The following is a 27,865-nucleotide window of genomic DNA, read 5'->3' on the forward strand; positions in this document are numbered from 1 at the left end:
GGAGGAAAAAATAAAATATTTCCAGCATGATTCAGTACATTCATCTATCCAGCTATTTTCACAGCTGCTGGTCCTTCCAGGGCGGCCTGAAACTAACATAAGACAGAATGGGGGTCTTACTCACCCTCCATTACTGGAATAAAAGCCCTAAAATCTGGTATGATCTAAGGCAGTGATACCTTTGTATTCATCACAGATACAGACAATATACGGAAGAATGCACACTGGACCTTTGATGGATCTGTTGTTGACACATCTCTGTAAACGAACAAGACCGGACGCTGAAAAATCCCAACTTTGGATTTCCATCCATGAAACATTTACACAATATTCTAATATTTAATCCACTGAAAGTTTTTTCCCCGATCTCTTTGCATATTAACTTTGTCTTTGATGTCTCCAGTTTTGAGATACTGTATATTAATGCACCAAAGCTAGATATCGGACATGTTTGAAATCCTTCACTATGCACAAACCAGATAGTTGATGAATATGAATACTGGAGTACTTATTTATAAATCTCAAAAATTCATGTGACATATGGGACAATATCTGGAAAAATGTTGCTAATTTAGGTTTGCGTGCACTCACCTTCTCAGGAAGACCAGCAAAATCCTGTTTGGATAGGCTGACATCTAAAACACCCAGATTTAATGTGCTGCAATCGTTCAGTTGAACAATTTTGTATATTATAGTATTTAAAGGGCCAGGGCCCAATTCACACATACAGTCTACAGTTTGTGTTTCTGGTTATTTCTCCACATGAGATATGAGGAGATATAAAGAGAAGAGGGTTTGGATGGCAGAATTCCTTCATCATTCTTGTTTTTAGACTGTTTGTCCGAGGATATATAAACACGCATATGCACGATCTCTGGACACTTTATTAGTTACACTTGCTAGTATCGAGTTAGATCCCGTTTTGCCTTTAGAACTGTCTTAATTCTTTGAACAACAAGTTGCTGGAAACATTCCTCAGAAATTTTGCTCCATCCTGACAGCATCACACAAGTGCTGCAGATTTGTCATTTGTGAAATTGTTTTTGTTATTTAGCAAAAACCTACATTTCTTTCTTCTTCCCCTCCTACCTAGACTGGTTAACAGCCCATTACAGGGCTATCACAGTTACACATTCACTCATGGCTACACATTCAGCCTTATCACAGTCACCAGTTAAGCTACAGTCACACTAGGGAAAACAGTGGTTGGAGACCATGGCAAGGCTAAAATTACTGCTGTGCCATGGACACTTGCAGTCAGCTGCTGTCTTCAAAGCAACTTTGCTACGTAAAGACGGTGATGACAATAGGATGACTGACTGGTGTCAAGTTGTCAATAACGTGCATTTAGATCGATTTGTGATAATATGATGATTAACTGTGATTAAATCATCAAAAATTGCAGGTCTGGGTGCCCATATATCTCAGTGGGTTGAGTGATTGACCCATTTGCCAAAAGATTACTGCAGATTTGAATGTGCACACACCTCCTCCCTCCTTTCCAGTCTCTTCTACTGTCTTGTAAAAATTAATTCTAAATTATTACCCCGCCCCCAAAAAGAGAAAAAGTGCATCCAGAACCTCATGGATTTATAACAGAAATTCATTCACAAATGGTTGCTGCAGGACAAAGGCTTAACTGCAACCTTGCTTTCATATAAAACTGGAACACAACCAGTTGAATTAAGCCCCATTGCAAAGAGACATGTAGCAGTTGGAGTCGGTCTGAGTCAGACTACAACTGTTTGGAGACAGGTTGCCTCCCACCAGGTGATCTGTGCAGTTGCTTCAAAGTGGTCACCCATAGGATGAGGGTGTTGCACGGTCAACCTCTGGTCAACCAGTCGGTTACTGCAGGTACTCGCAATTGGTTTCCGACTGGAAAAGAATTCAGTGCAATCACTGGACAGCCACTGATTTTACATAGTTGTGAGGAGGTTGCAGTCCTGTTCTTACTCTAGAGTGACTGAGCCATCACCTGACATCCACGTCTTTAGCTTGTGGGAGGAAACCAGAGGGAAAAAAAGTAAAAAAAGTAGAGCATGCAAACTCAGGCCCAAGACTTGCAAATAAGCTAAAATAAATAAATAAATTAAGAATAATAGATTAATAAAGAGAATCAAAAAAAGACGTCCTGGAGGAAAAATTGCAACTTGGGTTGAAGTTACCCTGTTCAGATTAATGGAAAGACAAAGTCAATCGGTAATATTTCTGTTACAATCCAGAGTTTTAAAAATTAGTCTGGGCAGGGATGAAGAGGCAGATAGAGATCTGAGAATATTCAGGCCAAACAAAAAAAAATCTGCTTAAAGATAAAAATGCAGCTATTTGCATGGGAGAAGGCACTTCTCAAGAGAAAATCGACAGAGATAAAAACACATTCTGAGCTAAGGAATATCTGAAAAGAGAGACTGATTGCTAAATATGGAGATCTAAAATTCCTGTGCTTCTTCTCCAGACTATTAGTATTAATGATGAGTGCTATTGGCACATTCTGTCATAGTTGTAGTGTGAAGATGTCCCGAGTCTGACTGCACTACACTGAATGAAGTCCTCCTAGTATTTTATCTGCCTTCAGGGCACGTTGTAATAAAACCTATGAAATGGTGCAGGTGTATCACAGAAGAGAGTTCAAGAGGGGCACTTTCTTGCAATATGTCATGCAGGCCGATATCATATTGATGCACCAGCAGCGCTCAGCATTGTTCTATAAATCGGTAATCTTTATTAACACAGTATAAACAACAAACAGCAACAGAAGAAACTCTCCTGTGGCGCGTATATGAGCAGAAGACCCAGCACATCTCAGAGGAGCTGACTGAGACAGAAGCATAGACATTGGGCTGATCGTGGTTCAGTTTTCATGGTACACGCACAGTATACACAAACTTATCAGATGCACGAACCTTGTACGGTCCTTAAGCCATTCAGTCAGTTTTGCAAATGGACGTAAGAGAGGACAAATTACAGTCATGCTGAGCAACAGTTAGCTACAGTATGAAACAGAGTTGATACATAAAAACCAAGTAAATCATCTCTTTAGAAAGGTTCTTTTATATAAATGATCTGAAGTGTACAAAACAGTATATTACACATTTCTCAATGCATGATTCTGAGCAAGACCCAGTAGCCTACAGTACACTTCCCTTCAACGTACTACAAACTACTTAACTGGATTACAAGCTACATACAGACTGCACTGTACTCTGCGTAGCACAGCAGCCCCACATGGCATCAGGAGACGATGGGAAAAAGGAAAAGATCAGCAGCATTGTCTTTTTTATTAAGAATACACACCTATAAAAATGCACCAGGCCTCATATATTGCCAATATCCCATGCGAAACAGCAGAATGCCATTCAATTCACCTCTGTAACATCAGGAAAAGGATGCTGGCCCCCCTCACTACATACAGTTTTCTATCCACAAAGCTGCATGTAAACATCACCACGGCTGCTTCATAGTCCTATGTTTCTAATGTTTTTGATATACATATGATAAGTTAAGGCTCTTTAAGGACCTGAGGATTTTGAACATATGATGAGGCACACAGAAGGCAAAGAATAGCTCTAGACACAGGGCTAACTTAAAGAATGAGGAGCATGAGACAGCCACAAGGGCCCGGTTCCCATTGCTGTTAAACGGCCATGATAGAGGAACCCAGGGGAGAAGCTCTCAACGATAGCTCGATGTTACATCTGGTTACAAAGTCGGTAATTATCACATGGATGGCTTTAAGTACTTCATCGACATTTTGGGAGCTGTTGGGTAACCCGACCCCTCAAGGGACTGGCACCAAAAACGTGGCATGCTAATATGCTAATGCTTTAGCATCGAGGATGATGGGATTTAGACTCACGCTATACAAATAAACCAGTTATTGCTCCCTGTGATCATTCCTTCTGTCCGTACCGGCTGTTTAAAATCTCTTCCAAGTGCAATTGCAGTATGATCTGTGGTCCGAGACTGAATTCTAGAGTTCAGCAGAAACATTTTAGCATTCTACAGTTAGCGAAGTCCAGCTATTAGCGAGGAGGTTTGTTCTGTCTTCATAGCAGTAAAACTGCTGCAGCGCAGCAAGGGCGACACAAACAGGGGAACTGGCACATCAAAAAAACATTTAGTCAGTGCTAGGTTAAGACTATAGGATATTAGCGTGAAAGTACCATGGCCAGAAAGATGCAGCAAGGTTATGAGGCATGTTGAGTGAATGAGAGCTGACAAAAAACTATTGCTGCATATTGGATAGCTTACAACCAACATGCAAATCCTTCAATGGCCATTTGAGGCTGATTCCAAAAGACAGTACGTTCTAATAGACTTTTGTGTTAAAATGCTCAACTAGAGTGATTCAATTAACTTCTTTACAGCTGCTATTTAAAAAGCTTGGTTAATACAGTTTATAAAAATTGTATTTGGGGCAAACTGTTTTCATAGCTTACATGTCTGGATTTTGTTTCTGGATTAAAGTTAGGGATGTGGCCTGGCCAAGCAGCCAGTTAGCCTTCACCTTCGCTAATTCAGTCACTGAACTGAATTCCTCAACCATGTTTGAGGTGTTGGTGGGTTTTGAGAGAATTCTGAGTAGGATTATCATAAAAAAAAGGATACAGTTGGGATACAAGCTATAACTTACTTGCTGTGAGTTACAGCTTGTCCAAGTAGTTATAGTTTAAATTTGGTCAGTTTTAGGGGCGTTATACTTGTACACTTTAGGTTTGCTTGCTAATCAAGCTAGCTTTTGCTGATAATTTAGCCCTCCAAATATGTTCTGACTCAGAAAAAAAAACAACATATAAGAACATCTGACGTTGGAATCTTTTAACGTGACACACTGAGCATGTTTATTAAAATAGTTGTGCGGTCTGAGCACGGTACAACCAAGACCAGAACCTCATGTTGGACTTTAGCACAAGTGTCGATTAAGCTAACATGAGGCTGCAGTTGAGCTATGCCATCTTTGGACAGGAGGAATGATTGCAACTCATAACGCTTTTAGTGTTCACATTTCATGTGACTGCTTTGACAAAACTTTCCAAGCTTAGTGCCTATTAGGATTATCTGATATATCAAGATGACCCACAGCCACTTTCCTAGAATGATAAAGCATTAACATGTAAAGTCTAATGCTAGTTGTCTCTTTACAAACTGGGATTAATAGCAGCATATGCCAAAGCTGTCGATGCAGTCCTTTGAGACAAGCTTTTTTTTTTTTTTTTTAAATAGTGCAGAAACAGAAATGAAGAAAAAAAACCTCACTTTGGTCTGCTGGAACCAAAGTCACAAGTAGTATCTTATTTTAGAAGACAAAGGGTGATCTGTCAAATCACATTCTTCACCTCCAGACTGGAAAATTTGATGATGTTGCTTGTCATGCAGATGTTCTGACCCAATACGCCCAGACAGACTTTAAATTTATTTAAGAAAAGAAAATCTATAAAAGCTCAACGTGTCATACAAAAAAATGCATATAAGACATTTTTTTCTGATTATTTTTTTCTTATGAAAGCTGCTTTGGTAACAACATAGTCACGACATCGGTCAATCTCCCTTACTTAGCCTGGGCGCTGAAGGGGACCCCTTCCCTGTTATCTCAATGGCGGTTTTTTTTGTCTTTTTTTGTTGTTTTTTCCTTCGGCGTCTTCCTTTTGCTTCTAAAATCTAAATGAATGGATTTAGTTACACCGGAGTGGGCTTTGTTTGCGTTCTGCCGGAGCGCCGTCTTCACATCAGATGCAACGCCTGCTGCGAGACGTTTGTCATAAAGATGTCCGCGCTGTGAAAGACAGTGCTATTGTGCTGAGTGCTGATAGAGTGGAGACCTTGGATGCTGAGCCGACTGCGTTGGGGCCTGGAAAAGGTGTTGAAAAGAACAAGGCTGTTAGTCTATGAGAGAAATAAGTTTTTTCCCCACCTTTTTCTTATTAAAGAACCTTCAACCTTCAACCTGCTTTAGCAATTAAGAGCTGATAAAAATATCTAAAATATGTTCTCATCTTACTCCTTGAGCAGCAGAGTGAGGCACAGAAAGGACTCTAAATAGAGTACTTTACTTTACATACTTTTTGGTGTCACGTAGAAACTGTAATTACACAAATGTCAAATGCAGAACATTATTTCCCCAGTCTCTGTCGCTTTGGAGCAGCTAATCTGTTCTGCCAAGACAGCAGCAGGGGAGGGGATTATTCAGCTCAGCCACGAGGGAGACACTAACTAGCTCTCCACTGACCTGGTATCCTTGGGATGGTGATCTGCCTGCTACTGCTGCCTTCCCCTCCCTCACCAAATGGCTTTATCTGGATAATATAATCCTCGTCAGTAGGAAGCGCCAGCTCTACAGAGGTGGTGTTTGTTTCCATGACGCTGGGGCGACTGTGTCGATTCTTCTTGTACAGCACCTGAAGAAGACGAGATCGAATTATGGCAGCGTGGCACGGGACAGAATTTTCTAACAAAACAAGGCATCTGGGTGCTTACTTTGTAACCAGTGACCTCTGACTCGTTCTCCAGGGCTTTGACCTGCTCCCAGTTCAGTATAATCTTGGAGTTCGACGTGTTCCACACCACTTTACCCGGTGGCTGACTGGGTGCTGGGAGAGCAAAAACACATCAATTACCTTAAAATGATAGCTGAGCAGTGGCACACTGATCAGATGGGTGTACTGTGAAGCAACTGTAACATAGCCAGCCTTTGTTTGTGCTAGCTGGTTCTATAAAACCTAAAATCCCAGTAAAGAGTTAATGGGATTCGCACTCTACACAGGAATGTACTGCGAGGTTGGAGATTGAGAAAAACTCTTCTGCAACTTCAAACCAGACAGACAGAATGGGATTAGAACCCACGCTGTCTGCATCACGCTCTGTGCTTATAAAAAAGGTGACCCAGCCAGCAAATAGTCATAAAAAGGTGTTGAAGATGACTTCAAAACAAAATGAAGATTTGGTTAACTCTCTGAGGTAAGCATTGTTGATGACCCCAACCAACTAAGTATGTCTAATCCTAGGCAGTAAGAAAAGTCATATTGGTTTTTTTTTTTTTTGAAAAAACAAAATTGTCCTCTCAAGCTTTGGAAATAAGAGAACAAAGAAAATAATCATTCTATTTCACACTCATCGGAAACTGTTCACATTCAAAAAAAGGCAATTTGGCATGTCGGAGCCACAGGTTCTTTAGAAAGGATAAAATATTTCCATATTGTTTCTATCCATAGCACAAACCACTGCTGTGCAATGTGCACAAAGATGTGCTTTAACTTTGTAATTCTCAAAGCTTGTAAAATTACGTTCAAACTGAGGGTTATCTTCCAATTTACACAGAGTATAAAACTTCTTCAAGAGTCTGAGCTGTCACTTGAGAAAGCATCATGGCAAAAACAAAAGAAATCCATTTAGACTTGTTGACGCTCGTAAAGCCAGAGGGAGAAGTATCATCAAGAAATTCTAAAAGATTTAAAAGATTCTAGAAAGGAAATTAGTGAGCGATGTGTCTAAAGACCATAGAATAACTGCCAAAACAGCAGTGAATGACTTTGCCAAGTAAGAAGATGACAATCACTAGAGCTCTGCACAGGAATGCACTCGAGGTTGGAGATCGAGAAAAACTCTTCTGCAACTTTAAACCAGACAGAAGTATGATGAGGAAAACATGGAAAACGATGATGCATACTGGAAGCACATCTTTTTCTCAGATGAGATGAAACTAACTAATAACTCTGCCGTCTTTTGTACATATGCATACACTCTATGACAGCTGGAACAAGCTCAAACCCCCTGGCAACCATGAACTGCAGTAAGCAGTTGCATAACTGATGCATGCATGGAATGAACAATTTTTTCAATAAAGAAGAAAATACTGATTTCATATTGGTAATACTAAATCAGTGTCCTTTGTGTACCTGGGGTCTCTTCACGATCATTTTGTAAAACAATCAAATGTGACATGGAAAAAAAACACAAACAAATGTGTTTGTTTGTTGAAATAATGTCGAGGGTGATATAGACATCTACCAGACTTTCACGTCTGAGCCAACATGATCCCAATTTTATGGCTGTGTATCATTTTGATGCATATTTAGACCTCTAATCAGCAGAAAATTGCTCAGTGGTAACCAGTTGAAATAATCTGTATATCCCTAAAAGAGCCTAATGTGCTGATTCTAGCTGATATTTAACTGAAACTCTGAAGATAATCTACTCTGGACTGGCCTATATGATCAGTGAAAGTTACTATAGAGATCTATTCAGGTTAAAATAGGCCACCTTTTATCTGAGTTTAGTCCCAATATAACTCAGCCAGCCATTAATCTCTTGCAGGCTCTAATTTGATCCCATACTTACGTGGCTTTTTGGTGGTAACGTTGACGGTGGTGCTGGGAGGCCCCGTTCCTGCAGTGTTATACGCCCTCACTGAGACGTAATATGCGGTGCTGCCTTTCACCCCGTGGATAATAGTAGATGTTTGATTTCCTACAGTCCTTTGCACGCTGGCCGTGTCTTCCCTTTCACTTCTACTCCAGTACCTCAGCTGAAAAGCAACAAGGTAGAACCGCAGACGTGAATGCAGAAAACACGATGGACACCTTAAAAGCTTTCTGTTACACCCTGTCAGTGAGGTGCAAACTGGAAACAGGGAGATGTGAACTCAACTGGATGGAAGCTGTGAGCGGTCTGAAAACAAGCTTTAGCAGCATGCCACCTTGTGCGCCTTGTGAACTGTGTTCCTCAGTTGTGCCGGGCAGATGTGTGTTCTGTTTAAGTTTTGTTTGTACAGATTGAGGTCAAATATGCAAAAGTGGGGAAACAAAAAAATAAATAAATAAAAAAAAGTGAAAGAATCCATAAAAATCCCCTGCCATCAATGTCCACTGATAACAGATTTTCTTTGTCACCCTGCTTGTCAGGGCTGAAACAGCGGGCATGCTTGACAGCACAAATATAATTTGCCTTTCCTCACAGGAATGGTTTGCTGAGGGCCTGCTCCTCTGTTGCTTTTGAGTGGTCAACAATTTATAATTCTGGCATTTTACGCAGTCCGACGACGAAAACGTCTTCGTCCACATCTTGGATTTCAACAGTGAGCAGAATTAAAATGACAAGAACTGACGGAGAAAGTCTGCAGAGCCACTGCTTGCTATGTTGTGTGGATTAGAAGCTAAGCATTCTATCCCTTGGAGTATTGCATCAGCACGCTAATCAGGGTGGTTACAGTACTTAGGTAAGCAACAAGAGAAACACAACCAAACCCACAGGCCTGGGACTCGGCTGGACCATTATGCAGGCAGCGAGCTATTATCTCGTACGCCCAAGGTGCATAAGTCTCGAACACTCATCAATAATAGAAGACAACAAGATTGTACAGCATTAGCTGGCATGTGTGCGCACACACGCATACAAACAGGAAATGCATCCAGGGGAAAACTCACACAAACAAGGTATTTCATCAGAGCTCACCTCGTAGCCCAGCACTCTCTTCTTGTTGGCGTTCCAGGGCAGAGCTTTCCACGAAACTTCAATCTCAGATGCAGAGAGGCTCTTGGTGCGGACCCTGGTGGGCGCTCGGCCAGGCTCTGGAGTTAATGTGTAAAGACTGGTTTTAGAAGTTGTACTGCGCTTTGATGACCCCTCAAAGAGAGAACATCAAAAAAGTTTCAAAGCGGCTTCTTTTTATTAGAACAACAGAGGGAGGAAAGTATGCTGAAGACGCCTGCGAGTGCTGATAGAAGAAGGCTGCCTGCGAGATTGCTGCTGCCATTTAAAGAAAGGAGGACTGACTCAGTCTTTTAGTGATGAATCACTGCTAGCTAGACATGCAGATCTACTCCAAATCATACACACCTTCCTCAGCAGAGTAGATAGTGGTAACAGGTCCAAATGGCCCTTCTCCCAGGTTGTTGTAAACCCCAACCTTGACTTGGAAAGGGGAGAAGGGCTGAATGCTCTCATTTTTAAAGACGTATCTGGATGCTTCAGCGGAGGGTACGGCTGCCTGCATCCAGCCTGTGGCGCCGTGGGGTCGAAAAGCCACCACATAGCCAAAGCCCGGTCCGTTCTGCAGCTCTTCCGGAACAGGCTGCAGGAAAACAACACTGTGTGAGCACTTGCAAAAGAAAGGGAAATAAACACACTGCAACTCTGCCTTTATATTTTATTTTTTAACTACAGTTGCCATGTGAGGATGCGACGAAATATGGTCAGACACGAGGCTTTCAGTTTTTTAGGCAATGCTTGTCTTCAAATAAAACATGCTGAACACACAAAAACTATAAGTAGACACATCCATTACACAGTACAAAGCACTCAGCATGATAACATAGCCGTAGCCGTGGTCATGCTTCAGATATTTATAGCTCCATTATTCTAGTGAATAAACCAAACCTCTTCACTCTGGTCTACTAAAAGATACATAGAGCACATCTTTTTTTTTTTTGTCTGGAGAGAAGTGGGGTCTACTGTTTTGATAAAACTTGTTAAAACTGCTAGAATAAGTGTTTATGGTCTCCAGACATTCAGAATGACCACCCAAAGCTTTTAAAGGTTCTTGAAAAAAACAAAAAAACAGTACTAATCAGACAGAAACAAACACACTTGAATACGCTGTGGTGTCCCTCAGGGATTTATTCTTGAGCACTCTTTGTTTTCAACTTTTTGTTATTATTTTACTATTATCATAGCAAAACTGCATCTTCTCTCATGTTTGCTGATTTTTCTCTGCAGTTATTAGAGGTAACCTCTAAATACAACAAATGGTTTTTATATTATGCAGTTTTTCTTACTTATAAAAAATGTGAAAAACCTTTTAGAATTTAATTCGGGTTTAGTGAGTTTGGCATCGTAACTAATGGTGGGTTCGGGGTCAGCTGTAGCAGATATGAAAAAAAACTTTAAAGCCTATTCTGTACACAGCGTTTGCTACTGATATTGCCTAAGCATTTGTACATTTATGAGGTGAAAAGTATCAATCCTAGGGTAATGTTTTGTCTTTTAATTCAAAATAAATACATGAGAGTTGAAAAAAAAAAAACCCTATTTATTTATCTAATTATTTCACCAGTTTGCCAAGGTTTGGATGAAGACCCAACTGTGACCCTCAGATGAGAGGAAGTTAGTTAAGATGTTCAGAAACAAGCCAGAAACAACCAAAGCTCAAGCCTGCCATGAGCTAGAACCTGCTGAAAGTGTCACTGTCCATTGTGAACTAAGTTTTACATCGCTATGGACTGAGAGGTTGCTCACTAAGAAATAAGTCGAGCTCTATCTGAAATGAACTAAATTGGCTACCAAAAACATCTGGTCAAGGTCCAACTGAAACATTTAAGCAAATATATGTGGGGTCTATGTATATATCTGAAGCCGTATGTATACTTTTGACTCTGCATAGTTTAGAGAAAATCCAAGAGAAATTCAAACGTGAGCATCCAATTCTTATTTTGTAAAAATCATTAGTAATACATGCTGCGTTCCACCCTGGAAAAAACAACAGTCCAAAGAAATCATTCAAAGTCTTCTGTTTCATACTAAAGTAAACTAAACTCTTGGCTGACTATGTTGGCTGACCAATATAGAGTTGTGTGTGTCATTGACGCAGACCTTCATTCATATCTTGAGCTGTATTCTAGGCCCCGGGTTGCAGCCATGCGAATAGAAATGTCTGCTGTTACCCTGGGGGAGAGACGCCTTTTCTTAATTTCTTAAAGGAATAGTTATGAACAACCTGCTGCCCCTGCTTTTGTGTGAAAACACAACGGCATAAAGAACTTCAGGGGCTGAGGCAAAACAGGGGCTTCGCTTAGCAGAAGTTACCTTTTAACCACACTTGTGCATACTGAAACATCAACAGTGAAATGGTTCACAGCAGGAGCTGATGATTCTGAGCAGCAGCTTGAACAAATATACGTTTTTGGAGCCGGGCTGATATGCGGGGGGCTTTGTAGAAATAAGAAAAGAAAGAGAACGAAAAAGGAAAAATAAAGAAAAGAGGAGAAAAGTGAGAAAATAATCACAGAAAAAACTTCGAAGGAACAACTGAGTTTAATTATCTTATTGAAACCTCAAAAGCATTTTTCTTTCCCCCAGGGTGATAGCAGCAGTTATTGCCTTTCTGTTCTTAAAAATGAAATGCCATACATTAAGCAGTTCAGCTGTTATTAATGAAACAGAGGCCTACATCCACAGAGAATAATGACGTCTGGCTGCCTCCTCCATGGGTGAGGGGGTCTTGAGCAAGCTTGCTTACCTCCCATGTGATGACTAATTCGGAGCGACTGCCACCGCCTCCGCTCACATTAGCTGGTGTGACCTTCGGAGCTAAAGGAAGAAGACAGATCAGCTTAGCTGGGTTGACTTCAGATGACACTGCAAAGGCACATGTAATAATGCTCCTTCCAGCAAATCCTAAATTGCTAAGAGAGGTAAGTGTGTGACAAGCCTGAACTTCAGCATTCAGATACATCAGCAAACTTCCCATCTCCGAGTCGAAAAGGGAACACGTAAAGAATCTAAACTTGTTAAACTGCTAAAAGAAGCTTTTAGAGATGTTTTGCAATTTGAATGAGACTTTCATTTTCTTTTGAGGCAGTAATGATATCCAGCACACTGACTGTATATTCAAGGTTTTTGTATTTTATTTTCCTAAGATATTTATCAGCATTTCTAAATTTATTGGACACGTGTGTAGAGAGAAGTGTGTAGAGGGAACGACACGGAGCAAATGTCTTGCCTATTGGGACTCAAACTGGGAGCTCCTGGGAGCATTTTTTGGTATGCGCTCCACCTATCAGGACAGCCTATTGGTTGACATTTTACAAAATATGCTTATACCCTTTACTTGTCAAAGGTTACTTGAAAAAATTAATCCCAAAAACGGAAAAAAAACTGAACTAAAGACAGAAGTTGTGAAAAAACTCTGTGCAGATGTAAGAAGATCTAACAGAACCAGTCAAGCTGACTAATGAACATATGCTTGACTGAAAACAAAAAGTCCATTTCGGGTGGGAATTACGTGGTGGAAATAAGCAGGAACCAAGGCTGAACATTGACGCCAACATACTACAAGCAGCAAGAACTGCAGTTCCTCTCATGGCCACTTGAGCCTGGCTCCAAAAGCGTGCTCATCCCCATTGACTCCCATGTTGAAATGCCCAACTTAACAGTGTTAAAAAGCAACTCATCTATGGATAGTTTCATAACAAATTTATGGCGGCTTATCACCCATCTGGAAACTGGAGTTGGGGTGTGGCCACTTTGACAGGTGCTGTGACACCAACACATTCTCACTCTCGAGGCGTAATATTTTACGCTAGGTGACAAATCATCAACATATTACGCTTCTGGGCACCCAACACATCCCTAAATGACGAGATCGGAAAAATGAGGAAATATGAGAACGGTTTGGAATCAATCTACACATGTTCGTTCATTTTATTAAAATTGCTTTGGAAAACACTATTTAATGTCATTAAAGTGGGGTGGCTGTAGCTCAGGTGGCAGAGCAGGTCAGCCACTAATCAGAAGATCAGTGGTTCGATCCCACGCTGCATCCTGGCTGCATGCCAAATATCCTTGGGCAAGATACTAACCCCATGTTTGCCTACTGGTGGTGGTCAGAGGGCCCGGTGGCGCCTGTGTCCGGCAGCCTCGCCTCTGTCAGTGCACCCCAGGGCAGCTGTGGCTACAACATAGCTTGCCATTGCCAGTGTGTGAATGTGTGTGTGAATGGGTGAATGGCTGAATGTAGTGTAAAGCACTTTGGGGTCCTTAGGGACTGAGTAAAGCGCTATACAAATGCAGGCCATTTACCATTAAAGTGCTGGTTCAGGTTAGGGCTGGAATACATGGCTGGAACGTGTATTACCACGGGAGCATCATTCTACTAGATTTTATCCATAACCCGGTGCTACCATAAGAACACGGAAGGTCACCTTTTGCGTTCCTCAGGAATGCCGCATGACGTGGAGTGATTCTCCCCTTGAGTTTCTCATGCAACCAAGCTTGCTAGTGTTAGCTGATAACTTCACTTATGTATGGACAGAGCAAGGCTACTAACGGTTTCCCTTCCTCCAGCATTAATAAACATTTTGGGAACAGTATTTCCAAAAAAAGTATTCAGAAAGTTGGGTAAATGATATGTATACTGGTCAGTTTTTAAAACAGATTCAGTACGTACATGTTCCTTTTGTCCTTGCTTGTTTGGATGGCTTGCTGGGCTCGCCAGTCCCGATGGAGTTGCTCGCAAGGACTCGAAACTCATACTCTACCCAAGGGCTCAGGTCTATTACTGTAGCTGTCAGCCGGGTGCCCCGTACCACCTCAGGAACTGGCAGAAAACACACAGTGCCCTCTTCAGTTTCAACACATGAATGTGTGTGGCTGTGTGTTCTTGGAGTGTCTCAGCTAAAGCATCAGTAGCATGCTATCCTCCAGGCTAACAGACATGGTAGTTACACAGCACACTTCCAATACCACACAAGGACGCATAAGGATTTAAAAAAAATGCACATAAACACATACATTAACCATTACATTACCAATTTGGTGATCTTTATTGAATTCTTTAATAATGCATGCATGGCACTGTGTAGTTGTTAAGTCAGCTGAAACAAGCAAAACACCAGAATCGCTGTAAGGGACTGAATATTGAAAACAAAAATAATAAAAATGATTCCAGTTAAAAAGGCAAAAACTAATTATCTTCCTCTGGGTTCTGAGCCCCTACAAGGTCACATTATATTTCTGTTACAAATCTATGACCCTTGCTTGGCAAATCAATGAAGCTAGTAAAACCATCTTTGATAAAAGTGTCCTAATTCACAAAAATATCAATAGAACGAGATAAAAGCATATTACGCCAATCATGCGTAAATGTTAAGGGTGCCATAAAGGATGTGGGCAAAGATTACACCGATCCCATTACTTAACTGCACTATCAAATTACGGCTGTGGCAAACAAGCTTCATCATCGGGACGAGATCCATGTTTCAGGATTCCCAAGAGAGCGATAAAATGGGAGTCAATGGTCCCACTACAATTGATGCTGGGGTAAAAATTACATCTTCAATATTTTCACAGCCGAGGCATGATGAAGAGTGGCCCCCTCCAGGTGACTGGAGGAGGCCACAGCTGGTTGGAGAGCGCTTACCTGTGGTGACAGCTTGCCACCCGAGGGAAAATGGTGTCCTGGCTTGGATGGTGTATGCCGTAATTGGACTGTGATTATCAGGACCGGGCCTCCAGGACAGAGAGGCTGTGGTATCAGTGATTCCTTCTACATGGATGCTGGTGGGGGGCCCTGGGGGACCTGATAGATGGCATAGCCAAGGCAGGAAAGAGAACAGAAAGATAGAGAGACAGATGGAGGAAGAAGGTAGGGGAGGGAGGGAATGTAAATCAGGAAAAGATGGAAAGATGGTAGAGAGTGTGGCGGTGGTTTTAGCACCTGAGGCTACTGCAGCGACGTCAGTTCAGTGTGAAACCTTTGGGAGCTATTGGGTCTAATTAGACAGTAAATTTCCTTTAAACCTTCCAGAGAGAAATTTCCACTCGCCTCAATTTTCTCTCCCTTTATTCCTTCGTCAGTGAAGTGCAACCAGTCACAGTAAACATGCATCACTGACAAAGCCAGTCTTCTTCAGGTAGATCGTGAATTATTTAAATCACAGTTATTATGGTGACTCACCTCTGATGACCAAGTCAACAGCCACGGAAATGCTGTCCACCTTGGTTTGCACGGCGCACGTGTACTTCCCGGCATGCCTCAGCTGGACGTTCCGAATCATAATGTCTCCCGCCGAATGCTGCTGTCATTCAACGCATGCACAATCACCCGCAAACACACAAACAAGCAAAGGAGTTTCGTAAGCAACCTGCTATTGTGATTCCAATTCAACGCTCACTTTTTCTGTAGCCACGCGGGAACAAACGAAGCCAAACAGAAAGCTTATTCTCATATCTTCAAAAATGAATTCATATTTCCACACTCCCACTTTCCATCTATATTCTAAAGGAGCACAAAGAAATACCTCTCTATACCATGTGCGCACCGTGCATTTGTTTTATCCCTGTGATTACAGAAATGAACTTGCTCTAATGGCTTGATTTGAATTGCAGTATGGAGCCGCTTCAGTTATACAGCGCAGCCTAATGGCTAGTCTAATAGTTAGTTCTTTAAGAGGGCCTTTCATTCCATCTCTAATTGCAATTCCCTCTCCTACATTATCATTTCACCCAGGCAGAGCTCAGGTTCTGTGATAAATTGGACATGGCGGAAATATGTGGCACAGTGGCAGTAAGAATTCTATGGAGTGGCTGGTAGCTTAATCAATATAAGTGTAGACGAACAGCAATTTATTAAGGAGGGGAGACTGTAAATCACGATCCTAGAAACACCTAAATCATAAAGGAAACAGAAAGAAAAAAAAAAACGCCTCTGCATTGGATTTTTTTCCCTCTGTACTGCCTGCAGTTTTTAAAGGAGCCTTGCATTTTTTAGCTAAAAGAGAAAAAAAACCCTCCAACTCAAAACAGTGCATGGCATGCTGAGGTATAAGCTGCGGACTTTATAAAGTATACAGGAGCTCACTGAGACTGGTTGCATGTATGTAAATTTCTTTTTAAAATAAACCACAGGCAGCAAATTTTTTCTGCCCATAAATTATACACTTGATACAAACATTCCCTCTGCACTGCGGCTGAATTTATTATGACCCCGCTAAGAGAAGAAGTATAATATTGATGTACCAATTAATCTTCAGAGTCACATCTGGACCTTTTATACAATGAAATCTCTGAAGGGGGTTGGGCAATAAATCAATGTCTTTTATGTAGCAGTGGTGCTAATAAAATGAGGATTCCTCCATGAAGCTCAACAAGGTTTGAGTTTTAATTATACATTATGCGCCTCAGCTTATGTGGAATATATGTTATCAAAGCTGGAGTGTGACAATAAACAGAATTTGAAATGATGCTCTCTCGTGGGAGAAACCCTACAGCTAAGCTATGCCATTGGCCGTTAGCATGCTAGCACATTAGCAAATATTAGCATTCCTGAAATTACACACAACAGTGTTTTGGCGAGGTGGGCACAAACACAGCTGAACACTCCAGTTTGGATGTCATCCGGAACTATTTGTGGACAAGTTCTATTTCTGTTCTCACTTGTTGTTTGGTTAGTTTGTTGTCTCACCAAAAGAGCAATTTTTTAGCAACTGTCCACACAGGAAGCTACTTGGTGACCAGATATAACAGAAAGCCGATGACATACAGAGTCTTAAAGTTACAGTGAGTGAAATAACTGCTGGGAACACAAAACTTTGTTCAACTCGACTACCAATGAAAGTGAAATGTGCTGTTTAATGACAATACATTCAACAGTTACAAAGATAAACCTGGGATGTCTGCTAGCAACTAACTATCAGCTAGAGGGTGCTGCATGAATCACTTCCTGTGTGGATGAACCTTTAGTCTTCTGTGTTTATATTGCTGATAGATGTAATTAACTGACATCTATCTGGTACTCTATTTTCATTCAATTTTTTGTTGCATTAATACAAATATAAAACTAAAATTAGGGGGTCTGACTGCATGTGGAAACATCAGTATCTGGCCATTTACGCTGCGGTTATTGCCATCATATCGTGATCGTTTTTTGGGGGGAAGACAATGGGGGATAACGTCAGCTTGTGCTCCAGGGATAAAGCCTACACCGTTGGTGTGTTTAGAGGCCGATATTAGCTATTTGCCAATTTATTGGTATTTAAACAATATAATAGCAGACTTGGGAGAAACACCCTTCAACCATTTTAGGAGCATTGATGCTGAATAATTTGGCCAACACCAAGTTGAAATGCCACAAACATGTGACCACAAAACAAGATTATTTTTAAACTGCATTGTCGTATTATCTTAGCAAGGACTCATAAATAGTAACACATAAAAAATGAAAGAGAAATTTGTTCATGTTTAGTGTCTGAAAAAAAAAACAATCCGATGATATGTTGGATTTTTCAGTCATCAAATATTGATAATTAGTTAGGTATGAAAAAATCCACAGTCCGGCTCTAGCAGTGTTTACTTTAATATGAGTCTCAGATGTTAAAAATGTAATATGTTTAAAAAAAAACAAGAAAATAACATAAATCTAGACATATGATCACTAATTATCATCCCCATGGTGGATAAGGAAATATTAAACTGTGTTTTGAAACAGGTGGTGAGTAAACTGCTGTTATGTAATAATGTATTTTATATCTAGAATAAAATCTTTTGATGGAAAAACAGCAGGAGACACAACAAATTGTAACAAACAGCAGAAATGAGTATATATGGTAAATGGTATATAGCCTGTATTTATATAGCGCTTTTACTAGCCCCTAAGGACCCCAAAGCGCTTTACATATCCAGTCATCCACCCATTCACACACTGGTGATGGCAAGCTACATTGTAGCCACAGCCACCCTGGGGCGCACTGACAGAGGCGAGGCTGCCGGACACTGGCGCCACCGGGCCCTCTGACCACCACCAGTAGGCTACGGGTGAAGTGTCTTGCCCAAGGACACAACGACCGAGACTGTCCAAGCCGGGGCTCGAACCGGCAACCTTCCGATTACAAGGCGAACTCCCAACTCTTGAGCATATATATATATATGTATGTATGTATATATATATATATATATATATATATATATATATATATATATATATATATATATATATATATATATATATATATATATATATATATATATTGCTAGGTGATGCACTCTGAAAGCACCACGTTGCACCTTTTGAGTACGCTGTTTTGCTACCGATAATTTGGTACCATAATGAGGGAATCTGATATAACATTATTATTAAATCATACACTTGTCAGTGGCATAGAATAGCACTTTTCTAGCCTCACTGGCCACTCAAAGCTTTATCTGTCTCCCATCTGTAACAGATGAAGCAGAAAACCTAAGAAAGTCATCAGCACAGGGAGAACGAAACCAAGGGAAGGTTCAAACCACAGAGCCGGGAAGCCTTCTTTTCATGTTCTCTCTGTGTCTGTCCAAAGACATATATTTTAGGTTAATCTGTGAATCTAAATTGGGCGTAGGTATGGATGTGAGAGTGTTTGATTGTCTGTCTTTATGTGTTAGCCTGGTGATTTGTCCTTACTGCTCAAGCAGATAAGAAATTAGATAGAATTAGAGAGTAAAACTAAGATTTTACCTGATTTCTCTTTTCATTTGGCTGAAAAATATACTTTAAAAAGAAAATAAAGTGTGGCTAAAATCCTCAAACACATACACATAGTTACTGCCTTATTTAATTCTAGGGGGTAAATGTTTTTCGATAATAGCTACTGGGATAGAAATGCACATTTAATGTACCCCCATTTCAAGTTTTGTTGTTTTTAGGCATATTTTGTTTTCTTGGGGATAAAATGTCCAAATACTATATAAGCGCTCATAGCAAAAAGGCTTCCCGGACTGATGCAGGAAGGCATCCTGTCTGCACACCTCTCACAACATGACAGCTTGTTTTAAAACCAGAGGCCTGTTAGTCTCGCGGGCTGTCAGAAACCATGAATGATGAAATATTGACTTACGCCTCCCACTTTTTCAAAGAATCCACCGTGGCTCCCGAAGTGGATGAGCTGCTCGTTGAAGAACCAGGTGAACTTGAGTTCCAGAGACGGGTCATGGCTCACTTGGCAGGGCAGGACCACGCTCTCCCCGACGGTGACGTCCAGCGTGGAGGCCAGCGTGGTGATGACGGTAGGCTCTGAAAAAACACACATTCATATTCACGCACGTCTGATCAAGCACGCTGCACGCCTCTACTCTTTCCAGGCATTATAATTCAGCACAGGAAATGGCTTTGCAAAAAGCAGAGCCCTTCCATCATCCTTATGGATATGTCAGACTGAGTTAATAGAAGGATATACGGGACGGAGCACATAGCAAACTAGGGTGCACAGCTACAATAACTGGTATTAGTTTCGGCCTGAGCTTGTCTCTGTGGGGACTCGGAGGAGACGTGTCTCTCCTGCAGCCCGCGAAGCCTCCATGTGTCACTGTCATCTCAGCCTGCAGACTGGAACTCCCCTCGATCTGGCTGCAATTCCCAAATCGAACTGCTAGGAAAACAGCAAACAGGACTTCTTCCAGTCGTCAGTGCTCTCTTTTCTCTCCTGCAGTGCATTACAGTGGCTGCACATGGGAATAAGACGAGCGTCCCTTATCTGCACTCGTATGTTAGCGATGGAGGGGGAAGGTGGAAGGACGTGAGGGAGGGAGAGGCTTTATACTCAGAGTGTGCAGCACCTGTCTCCCTCTTGGGGGTGCTGTGATTACTTGGTTGAAATAGCCACTCTGAGCACATGGACTAAATTAACCATGGCAAATGATCCCTGGACAGGCATAGATTCATGTAGAAAGTGCCGGCAGTGCAGTCTTCATCCACAGTGAATTCGATACCTTCATTGTATTGGCTCCCCCTCTCTCTCTCTCTCTCACACACACACACACACACACACACACAGATGCTACCGCACGCTCCCAATGTGATTTATCTAGTCGTTTTCTGATTTCAGGCCAGAATGCTATCAGCTGCTGGGTTTTGTCATATACACAATGAAAGTGTGTCTGAGAAGCCCAGTCCTCTATTGCAGGGGCTAAATGGTGAACGATGGCGGTGCAGTAAAGAAAAAAAACCCCATAATAACACACAGGAGGTATTCAAGTCTCTGTGTGTGCTCGGTCTGCTTCTGCAGGCTGGCTACACCTTGTAGAACAAGTGCAGGAAGGAACAGAAAAGCTAAAAAATATAAAGCTTAAGAAACACATTTCTCTGAAAAAAAAAGTGTCAGGTGTGCTCTGCAGTGGTGTTCTTGGAGAGATGGTTACTCCAAATCATGTGAGGAGAAAGAAGGAAATGTGTGGTGGGGGAAAAAAGGCTTGGGAAGGATCTACAGAGGAAATACCCACAGAGATCCACAGTCAAGAAAACTCACTCTGTTCGTGTTACCTGTAACATGGAATAAACAATTTTTCTCTTCCTTATTTCTACAGCAGGACTGGTGTGTTCTGTCGTCCATGTGGTTGTGTGCTGCCTGGTGTCTTACTGCCTCCGGGGGTTTCACAGTGACAATGATGGGGGGGGGGGGTATGCTGCCTTATTACCCTCCTCTGTCATGATTTGTGACAGATTATACGGACAACCAAGGTTGGTTACACAACCACACACTGGACTCTTGAGCATAATTTGATTGATTTCTATCTTGTATAATGCCTTGTTACCAACTGCCACTGTAAACGGGGAGGACAGTAACGCTCACTTAGCAGGGTCAGTCCGAGACAAGACAGAGAGCGAGCCCATGTGCTGAGACAGGCTGGGAGGGACCTGGGAACTTTTTCAGGCCCCAGGCCATCATTTGAAATATCCACCTTAAGGAACAGTCAGCATCAGTAAGAAGAAAAACCTCGGGCTCTGTGGACAAGAGTCTAACTCTGTCGCCCATCCTCGGCTGAAGAAACCCACGGCCTCAGTTTAATCAAAAATGTAAATTAAAGTGAGCTTATGAAAGCAAGCCATTAAATACTGATGCTATGACGGTTTTCTAACAGTGATTGTGGGAGAAAAATCCGACAGGTGAAGGCCCTCCTTCACTTGTTTTGTATACTCTGTATAAATAATCAAGCAGAGTCTGATAGGACTTGCTTACAGCAATGTTACTGTAGATCCCAAGTCAAGTTATGATTAAAAAGAATCTGTTGTACAGGCAATGCAAACAGAACTCATACTTAACAACCAGTAAAATAACAAATTCAGTAAAAATGTAATCACATAAAACAGTAATAGACTGAATAAGACTGCTCGCATGATAAAAAGCCAGGATAACTTGCTGAGGTAGACCTGAAAGTCAGTGAGAAGAGTTGATTTTTAACAGTGTTTTTAAATGACTGAGAGACTGGAAAGCTGTTATGTGAAAAGGCAGGTTGTCTCTGAAAAGGTTTCTTGTCTCTGTTTTTGAACGTCTCAGATGTCCAAGTGCCCTGGTAGCAGTGCACGACTGTAAAAGTTCCATTAACTAATGAAATTTTAGTCACTGAAACGGAACTTGTTGCTTAAAATTGCTGATTGATTCTAGTTTTCATGATAATCTACTTGGTCAGATCTAAGACCCAAAATTTTAATTGAAGCCAGAAATCACTGAAATACATTTTAACCTTTAAGATTTGGCGAAAATGGGCAGAATGGGGGGAAACTATAGTAATTATTAGATGGTCACTATCTAAACTATTAATCTGCTTTTCATCAGGTCAGATTCATAGAAATGTGCCAAGTATGAAATGTCAAATTCCAAATCTTATCTCCATGGTCGTGTCCCGCATCCATTGTACTCAGACGCTCGACATGACCTTTGTAGTAGCAGGAAATCTGTAATTCTTCTTCTTCTTTCACAATAAGCTGTTAAACAGTTTTTCGGTGTTTGAGGTGAAATAAATCTGCTATTAGTTGTAAAATGTTGTTTCACTCAAGTCTGGGCTATATAGACCTTTTTTCTGATGTTTTTAATTCTTACATAATATTAAAGGTGAAATATTATAGTGTGAAGTGACCATAAAGTAAACTTACAATTTATGATTCAAACTCTTCAAATCAATGTACAATAGCAGCAAAATATAAAGAAATGAACCATCTTGGAAATGTTACTCAGCTATTTTAATTGTCACATCTGGATTTCAAAATCAAACAGAAATAGCACATATTATGTGATGAAGCTGAGGATGTCTGAAACATTGTTAACCAGTGTAATCAAACAGGGTCAAATGAGCAGATGTACTACAACACCTGATCAGTGCTCAGCTGACCTAGCTCATCCAAGGAGCAGCTAAGATACTGACGTATGATCACAGGTTTTCTAGCACAGCTCAACCATCTGTCTGTCAACGTCATCTCACCACTTAACCAAGCCTATTAAAACCACTGCGCTCTCTCCCCACCATGCTGCTCGCTTATCGCTCTGACAGAAGTGCAAAGTGCCACTTTGGCTCATTCAGTTATCTACATCATTGTTTAACTAAATATTACCATGCAAACCATGTCTTATATAATAAACATGTCATACCAACGTAAAACTTACATTCAAGCATCTGAACATATTTTACATGTGATACATGTAATATGAGCTGTTGCACAGTTAATAATTCAAATAATTCAAAGCATTTAGACATGAGCAACCCCGACTTTACTAAATGCAATCAGGTTTGACAAAATCATACTTTTTTAACTTGTACTACTATGTAAGTTCTTTTTTGTTGTTTTTGCAAACACCTTGTTTAAACTATTAAAACTAGCACCACGGGCTTCTGAAACCTCCAAGTCAACACTACGATTCATGCTTTCCTCCAAAAATCTGTTTTAAAAATTACACACATCTCTTGCTCACTGCTGAATTACCTGTGCAGGAGGTGAAGAGCCTTGAATATCCATGTCCAAAAAAATAGCTGCTATCGTGAGTTGGATTTTTGGTAATTCTTCCCAGACAAATTTGTGTATTTAACACTATATTGTTACTTACTATATAATTAGTATATTGAATCAACTTGAAATGACTTGGGTGTCAAATCTGATACCATGTTTTTCTAAAAGAACATCCTCCATTGTTTGCATTCATGACTTGATCTGGAATGATATACCACATGAGAAATTCAATGTTTTGGTCATAGAACGAAACTAATTAACGAGTAAAACATGATCTAACTGTGTGCTTTTTTAATGGCTCACTTACACCAGACCTTTAAGAAAAACTAATTAGTGGTTGTATTAAATTTTCTTGTTGTCAGAAACTAATTGCAAGTAGTTGTGGTGACCAGTTGGTTATGCAACACTCTAAACCTCTGCTCTTTCACCTGGCTGTAGCTCAGGTGAAAGGCTGGTGGTTTGTGGTAAACATCCTCGGGCGTGATACTAACCCCAAGTTGCTCTCTGATGCATTCATCGGAGTGTGAACGTTAGATAGAAGGCACTTACATAGAAAGTGCTTGTGGCATGAAGCAAGGGCAATGACGCAGGTTGTGTAAAGCGCTTTCAGTGCTCTGACAGAGTAGAAAAGTGAAGTGATTGATAAGAAAAAATATATTAACATTGCAAGGTGATTGGGGATAGACTGCACTCTCAGAGAGGTCGGCAAATAACTACTGTCTAATTTATAAATGCAGACAGATTGTTAACCCGTCTGAGTTAGTCTGCGTCAATGAGTCAAACTACTCTGCGACATGTCTCTCTGAATAGGAGACTCGAGTCAGCTGGTTACCAACTGCTTGTACTCTGGTTTTCTTCCTCTATGAAAGCAAGGTTGCCAACCACCTACATCATTTTTTGATAAATCGCCACCAGCAGCAACTACGTCTTTATTTCTAAATGTCTATGAGTTTCTGGCTGGAATCTGAATATAAGTAGTTAATGTGAATTTCTGTGTATATAAAGGGCACAAGATTCACAACAGATGGTAATGATGAAAGAAACAGAGAAGAAAATATCAGATGCAATTTTGGAGTTGATTTGCAAAATAAAAACACCAACAGCAATCAGCATGGCATTCTATTCTAAGGCAAAGCAGCTGAAGGAAGCCTAGGACGCACAGACAGCTAATGAAGCCAAACAAATGATATACAGACCACCGGCACACAGTGGGAACACTCAGAGAAGCTGTATAACAATAACATATGGTTGACCAGAAAACAGAGCTAGCTTACAGTTACCAAATGACCCTGAGCTCCTTTCTGAGGCACACTGACATGCCTCACAAGGCCAGTTTCACCAGTCTTCCTTCCAACATTATGAATAATGCCCACACATTTCCCCTCCTGCTGTGGAGAATCCTCTGTCTTTAATGATCTAAAGCCGTAATGCGAAGTGTGCAGTCTCCCTCAGTGCACATATATATATATATATATATATACTCAGTAAGTTTCCTCTAAAGGTGAGCAATGCGAGCTTGAATAGTGGAGCACAGGGACGAGACACAGGCCGCATGATTTAGAGTATTTGGAAAACAAATTTATAATCATCTTTAAACTGAGACCCACGCAGAAGATCCGGACTCGTCAGGGTTCAAGACAAACACAAACCTGAAAAGGAAATGTTTTCTTTCACTGGCAGGTAAGAAAAGACGTCTTCACAAAGGATCTAAACTGTGACGAAGCATGTCAGGCTAAGGTTTTTCAAAGTGAATCAGCGTAGCATCGTGCATCACCTTGGCGAATCCTCAGAGTTTCCTAGCAGGTCGTTTAAGAACAAAAAAATGTGGTTACCGTTTTAAAAAGCAATCATTTCACTTGCAATTTTACCTCCTCTTCCTTTTCAAATCAACAGATTCATCAGCACGCCAGAAAATCCTCCGATGCAGTTTTTTTGTGCTCCACTTATTTTCTGAAGGACCTATCAAAGGTTCCTCAAGGACAAACTTGAATGGCAAGGAAAACCTTGTCTCCATTGCTCAACAGATAGATACAAGATCCTCTCGGTACTGTATGCTGTGTGGTGGCACATCTGTAGCAACCTGCTGGTGATTACTGACAGATGGCAGCTCATTATTTTTCTATATGGCTGTCAGGAATCACACGTCGCATTTATTTCACATCGTTGCTGCCATCCAACTTGGATGACATGGCTCGCTTGGAAAAGCAACTATAGGAATTCAGCAGAGAACTGGTAACCACATTTAAGTCTAGGGTGTAAAGTGAAACAGATTATTTGTCTTCTGTCGTGGAGTCTTCAGCAGCTAACAAAGTATGCTTAGATGTTCATCCAGACAATGTTAACATGATGACTGTGCTGGTAGTGCAAGTGCCCTGAGAGCCAGATTAAGGTGGGTGATTGAAAAAAAAAAAATCAAAGTTTTTGCATGAAAGTGCTTGTACCAATCCATTTACTGTACCAATCTAGCACTAGTTGGAAATTGTGCAAACATGCAATTTTACAAGCAAGGTTAAAGAGCTATGAAGTGTGACTGAGTTCTCCCTTAGAGGCAGGGTGAGGAGAATGGTCATTTGAGAGCTACTTGGATCGCTCATCCACATCATTCATCCACAGAACCAAATTGAGGTGGTTCAGATATCTGCTCGGTGAGATATTTCAGGCATGTTCTACTGGGAGGAGGTCCTGAGGCCAGACCCAGGACTCAGCTGGCTTGGGAACAACTTGGTGTCCCCCGGGCCAGGGTAAGGGAAGTCTGGACTTCTTTGCTCAGACTGCTGCTGTGAACCAGATAAGTGGTGCAAAATGGATAGATGACGTAACATACTCGTAGTATAGTATGCTTATTTTCAATCATGTTGTGATTTTTCTAGGTGACTCTTCATGAGTGAATACAGTGAGATTTTTGTCCTGGTTAAGGAGCTGACAAAATGTTACAGCAGGGGTAGGCAACTCCAGGCCTCGAGTGCCGGTGTCCTGCAGGTTTTAGATGTGTCCTTGATCCAACACAGCTGATTCAAATGGCTAAATTACCTCCGCAACATATCTTGAAGTTCTCCCGAACACTGGTAATGAACTAATCATTTGATTCAGGGGTGTTGACCCAGGGTAAGCTCTAAAACCTGCAGGACACCGGCCCTCAAGGCCTGGAGTTGCCCACCCGTGTGTTACGGGATCACCAAATTGAAAATTCATCCCGCGGTGAACATCTTTAGTTTCATCTTTCTTTCAGTCTTTAAGATCCACGCATGTGCACCTTGTGGTGCAGACAGAGGGAAACTACCTATCTACGAAAAAGATCTCTCTAGATGTCGCCCACAATGACAGAATATTCCTCGTCTACTTTTGAAATGTCTCCAAAACAAATGGCTGCTACAGTGGGACGCAGCGCCGAAAAGATGAATTGCTTGAGAGAGCCAAACTGACGTGAACACTGTAGGATCTCTGAAGTTTTGAGTTCACTGACCATCCGTAATGATCGGCGGCAACCCTAATTGCAACGGCTCATCTCCAGTGTAATCAAAATTCCGAGAGCACGTCTATAATCAAGTGCAATTAATCTGCTAATATCCCCCCAGTGTTGGAATAATGGGGACATTAACAGGGCTCATCTGTTGTGACTGCTCCTCTGCTGTGTGCTAGGTGGCTTATTCACAGCGGGAGATACAGAATGCTGTTTGACAGGTATTTTTCAGTATTCATATCACCAAAGTCAATTTGAATAAACTACTGTCATCTCCCATAAGGGCTGATCCCGCAACACAAATTTCTCCCCGCTAAACAGGTTTCCAATCCTCAATGAAGTAGTGCATGTAAATTACCCCATCCCATTTTGCAAACAATATCACTTGTGACAGAAAGGCACACGTTCATATACAGGAACATTTGTACATCAGCCACAGAAAACAGCTTTAACATATTATGATGGGAAGGAAGCGAGTGTGTGAGGGTGTCAAATAAAACCCATATTCCTTTTCACAAGAATAATGAGTGGATAACAGCGGTGTCTGTTTATGCTGAGAAGACAGACATGGTTGTGTTTCTTTGCAGCCTGATTGGAAAACCACATATAGGCCATCAACCTGAACCTACAGGGAGAGCAGCAGGTTCCACTGCCCCCCTTCTTACTCCCACTGATTGGCTGGGGGCGGGTGGGGGTGTTCTCTACCATTTTCATTTCACAGTGTCTGATAAATGGGAAAGAGAGAGTGGAACTGGTGCAGGATGGTACAGCAATGCTGTACTTTTTAATCAGGTTTTATAGTTGCACTTAAAATATCCCAGAAATTAACATTTGCAAGAGACAAATACATTAATCATCATTAAATGTTTGAAAAACAACCCCCCAAAAAACACTTTATGGAAATGTCTGAATAAATTTTAATGAAATAAATAAAATAACAT

The 27,865-nt window shown here is 41.1% G+C and overlaps 1 protein-coding gene across 2 annotated transcripts in view; it reads right to left on the minus strand.

Annotated features, from left to right (window-relative positions):
* Positions 1-515: 515 nt before the first annotated feature.
* cntn4 (contactin 4) overlaps positions 516-27,865 on the minus strand; it is a 191,602-nt gene continuing 164,252 nt past the window's right edge. Inside the window, exons 13-23 of one of the 2 annotated variants that reach the window (XM_040002982.1) lie at positions 19,584-19,759; positions 15,671-15,788; positions 15,134-15,292; positions 14,162-14,311; positions 12,233-12,303; positions 9,835-10,069; positions 9,451-9,566; positions 8,338-8,524; positions 6,478-6,590; positions 6,230-6,398; positions 516-5,851 (exon numbers count right to left, since the gene is read on the minus strand). In XM_040002982.1, the coding sequence (XP_039858916.1) occupies positions 5,760-5,851; positions 6,230-6,398; positions 6,478-6,590; positions 8,338-8,524; positions 9,451-9,566; positions 9,835-10,069; positions 12,233-12,303; positions 14,162-14,311; positions 15,134-15,292; positions 15,671-15,788; positions 19,584-19,759 (1,586 nt within the window). In that variant the 3' untranslated portion in view covers positions 516-5,759. Of the gene's footprint in view, positions 5,852-6,229; positions 6,399-6,477; positions 6,591-8,337; positions 8,525-9,450; positions 9,567-9,834; positions 10,070-12,232; positions 12,304-14,161; positions 14,312-15,133; positions 15,293-15,670; positions 15,792-19,583; positions 19,760-27,865 lie in introns of both variants that reach the window. The other variant, XM_040002981.1, reaches the window with a different exon arrangement.

This window comes from Simochromis diagramma, unplaced genomic scaffold, assembly GCF_900408965.1.
Source record: "Simochromis diagramma unplaced genomic scaffold, fSimDia1.1 OVJJ01000646.1, whole genome shotgun sequence".
Taxonomy (NCBI): domain Eukaryota; kingdom Metazoa; phylum Chordata; class Actinopteri; order Cichliformes; family Cichlidae; genus Simochromis; species Simochromis diagramma.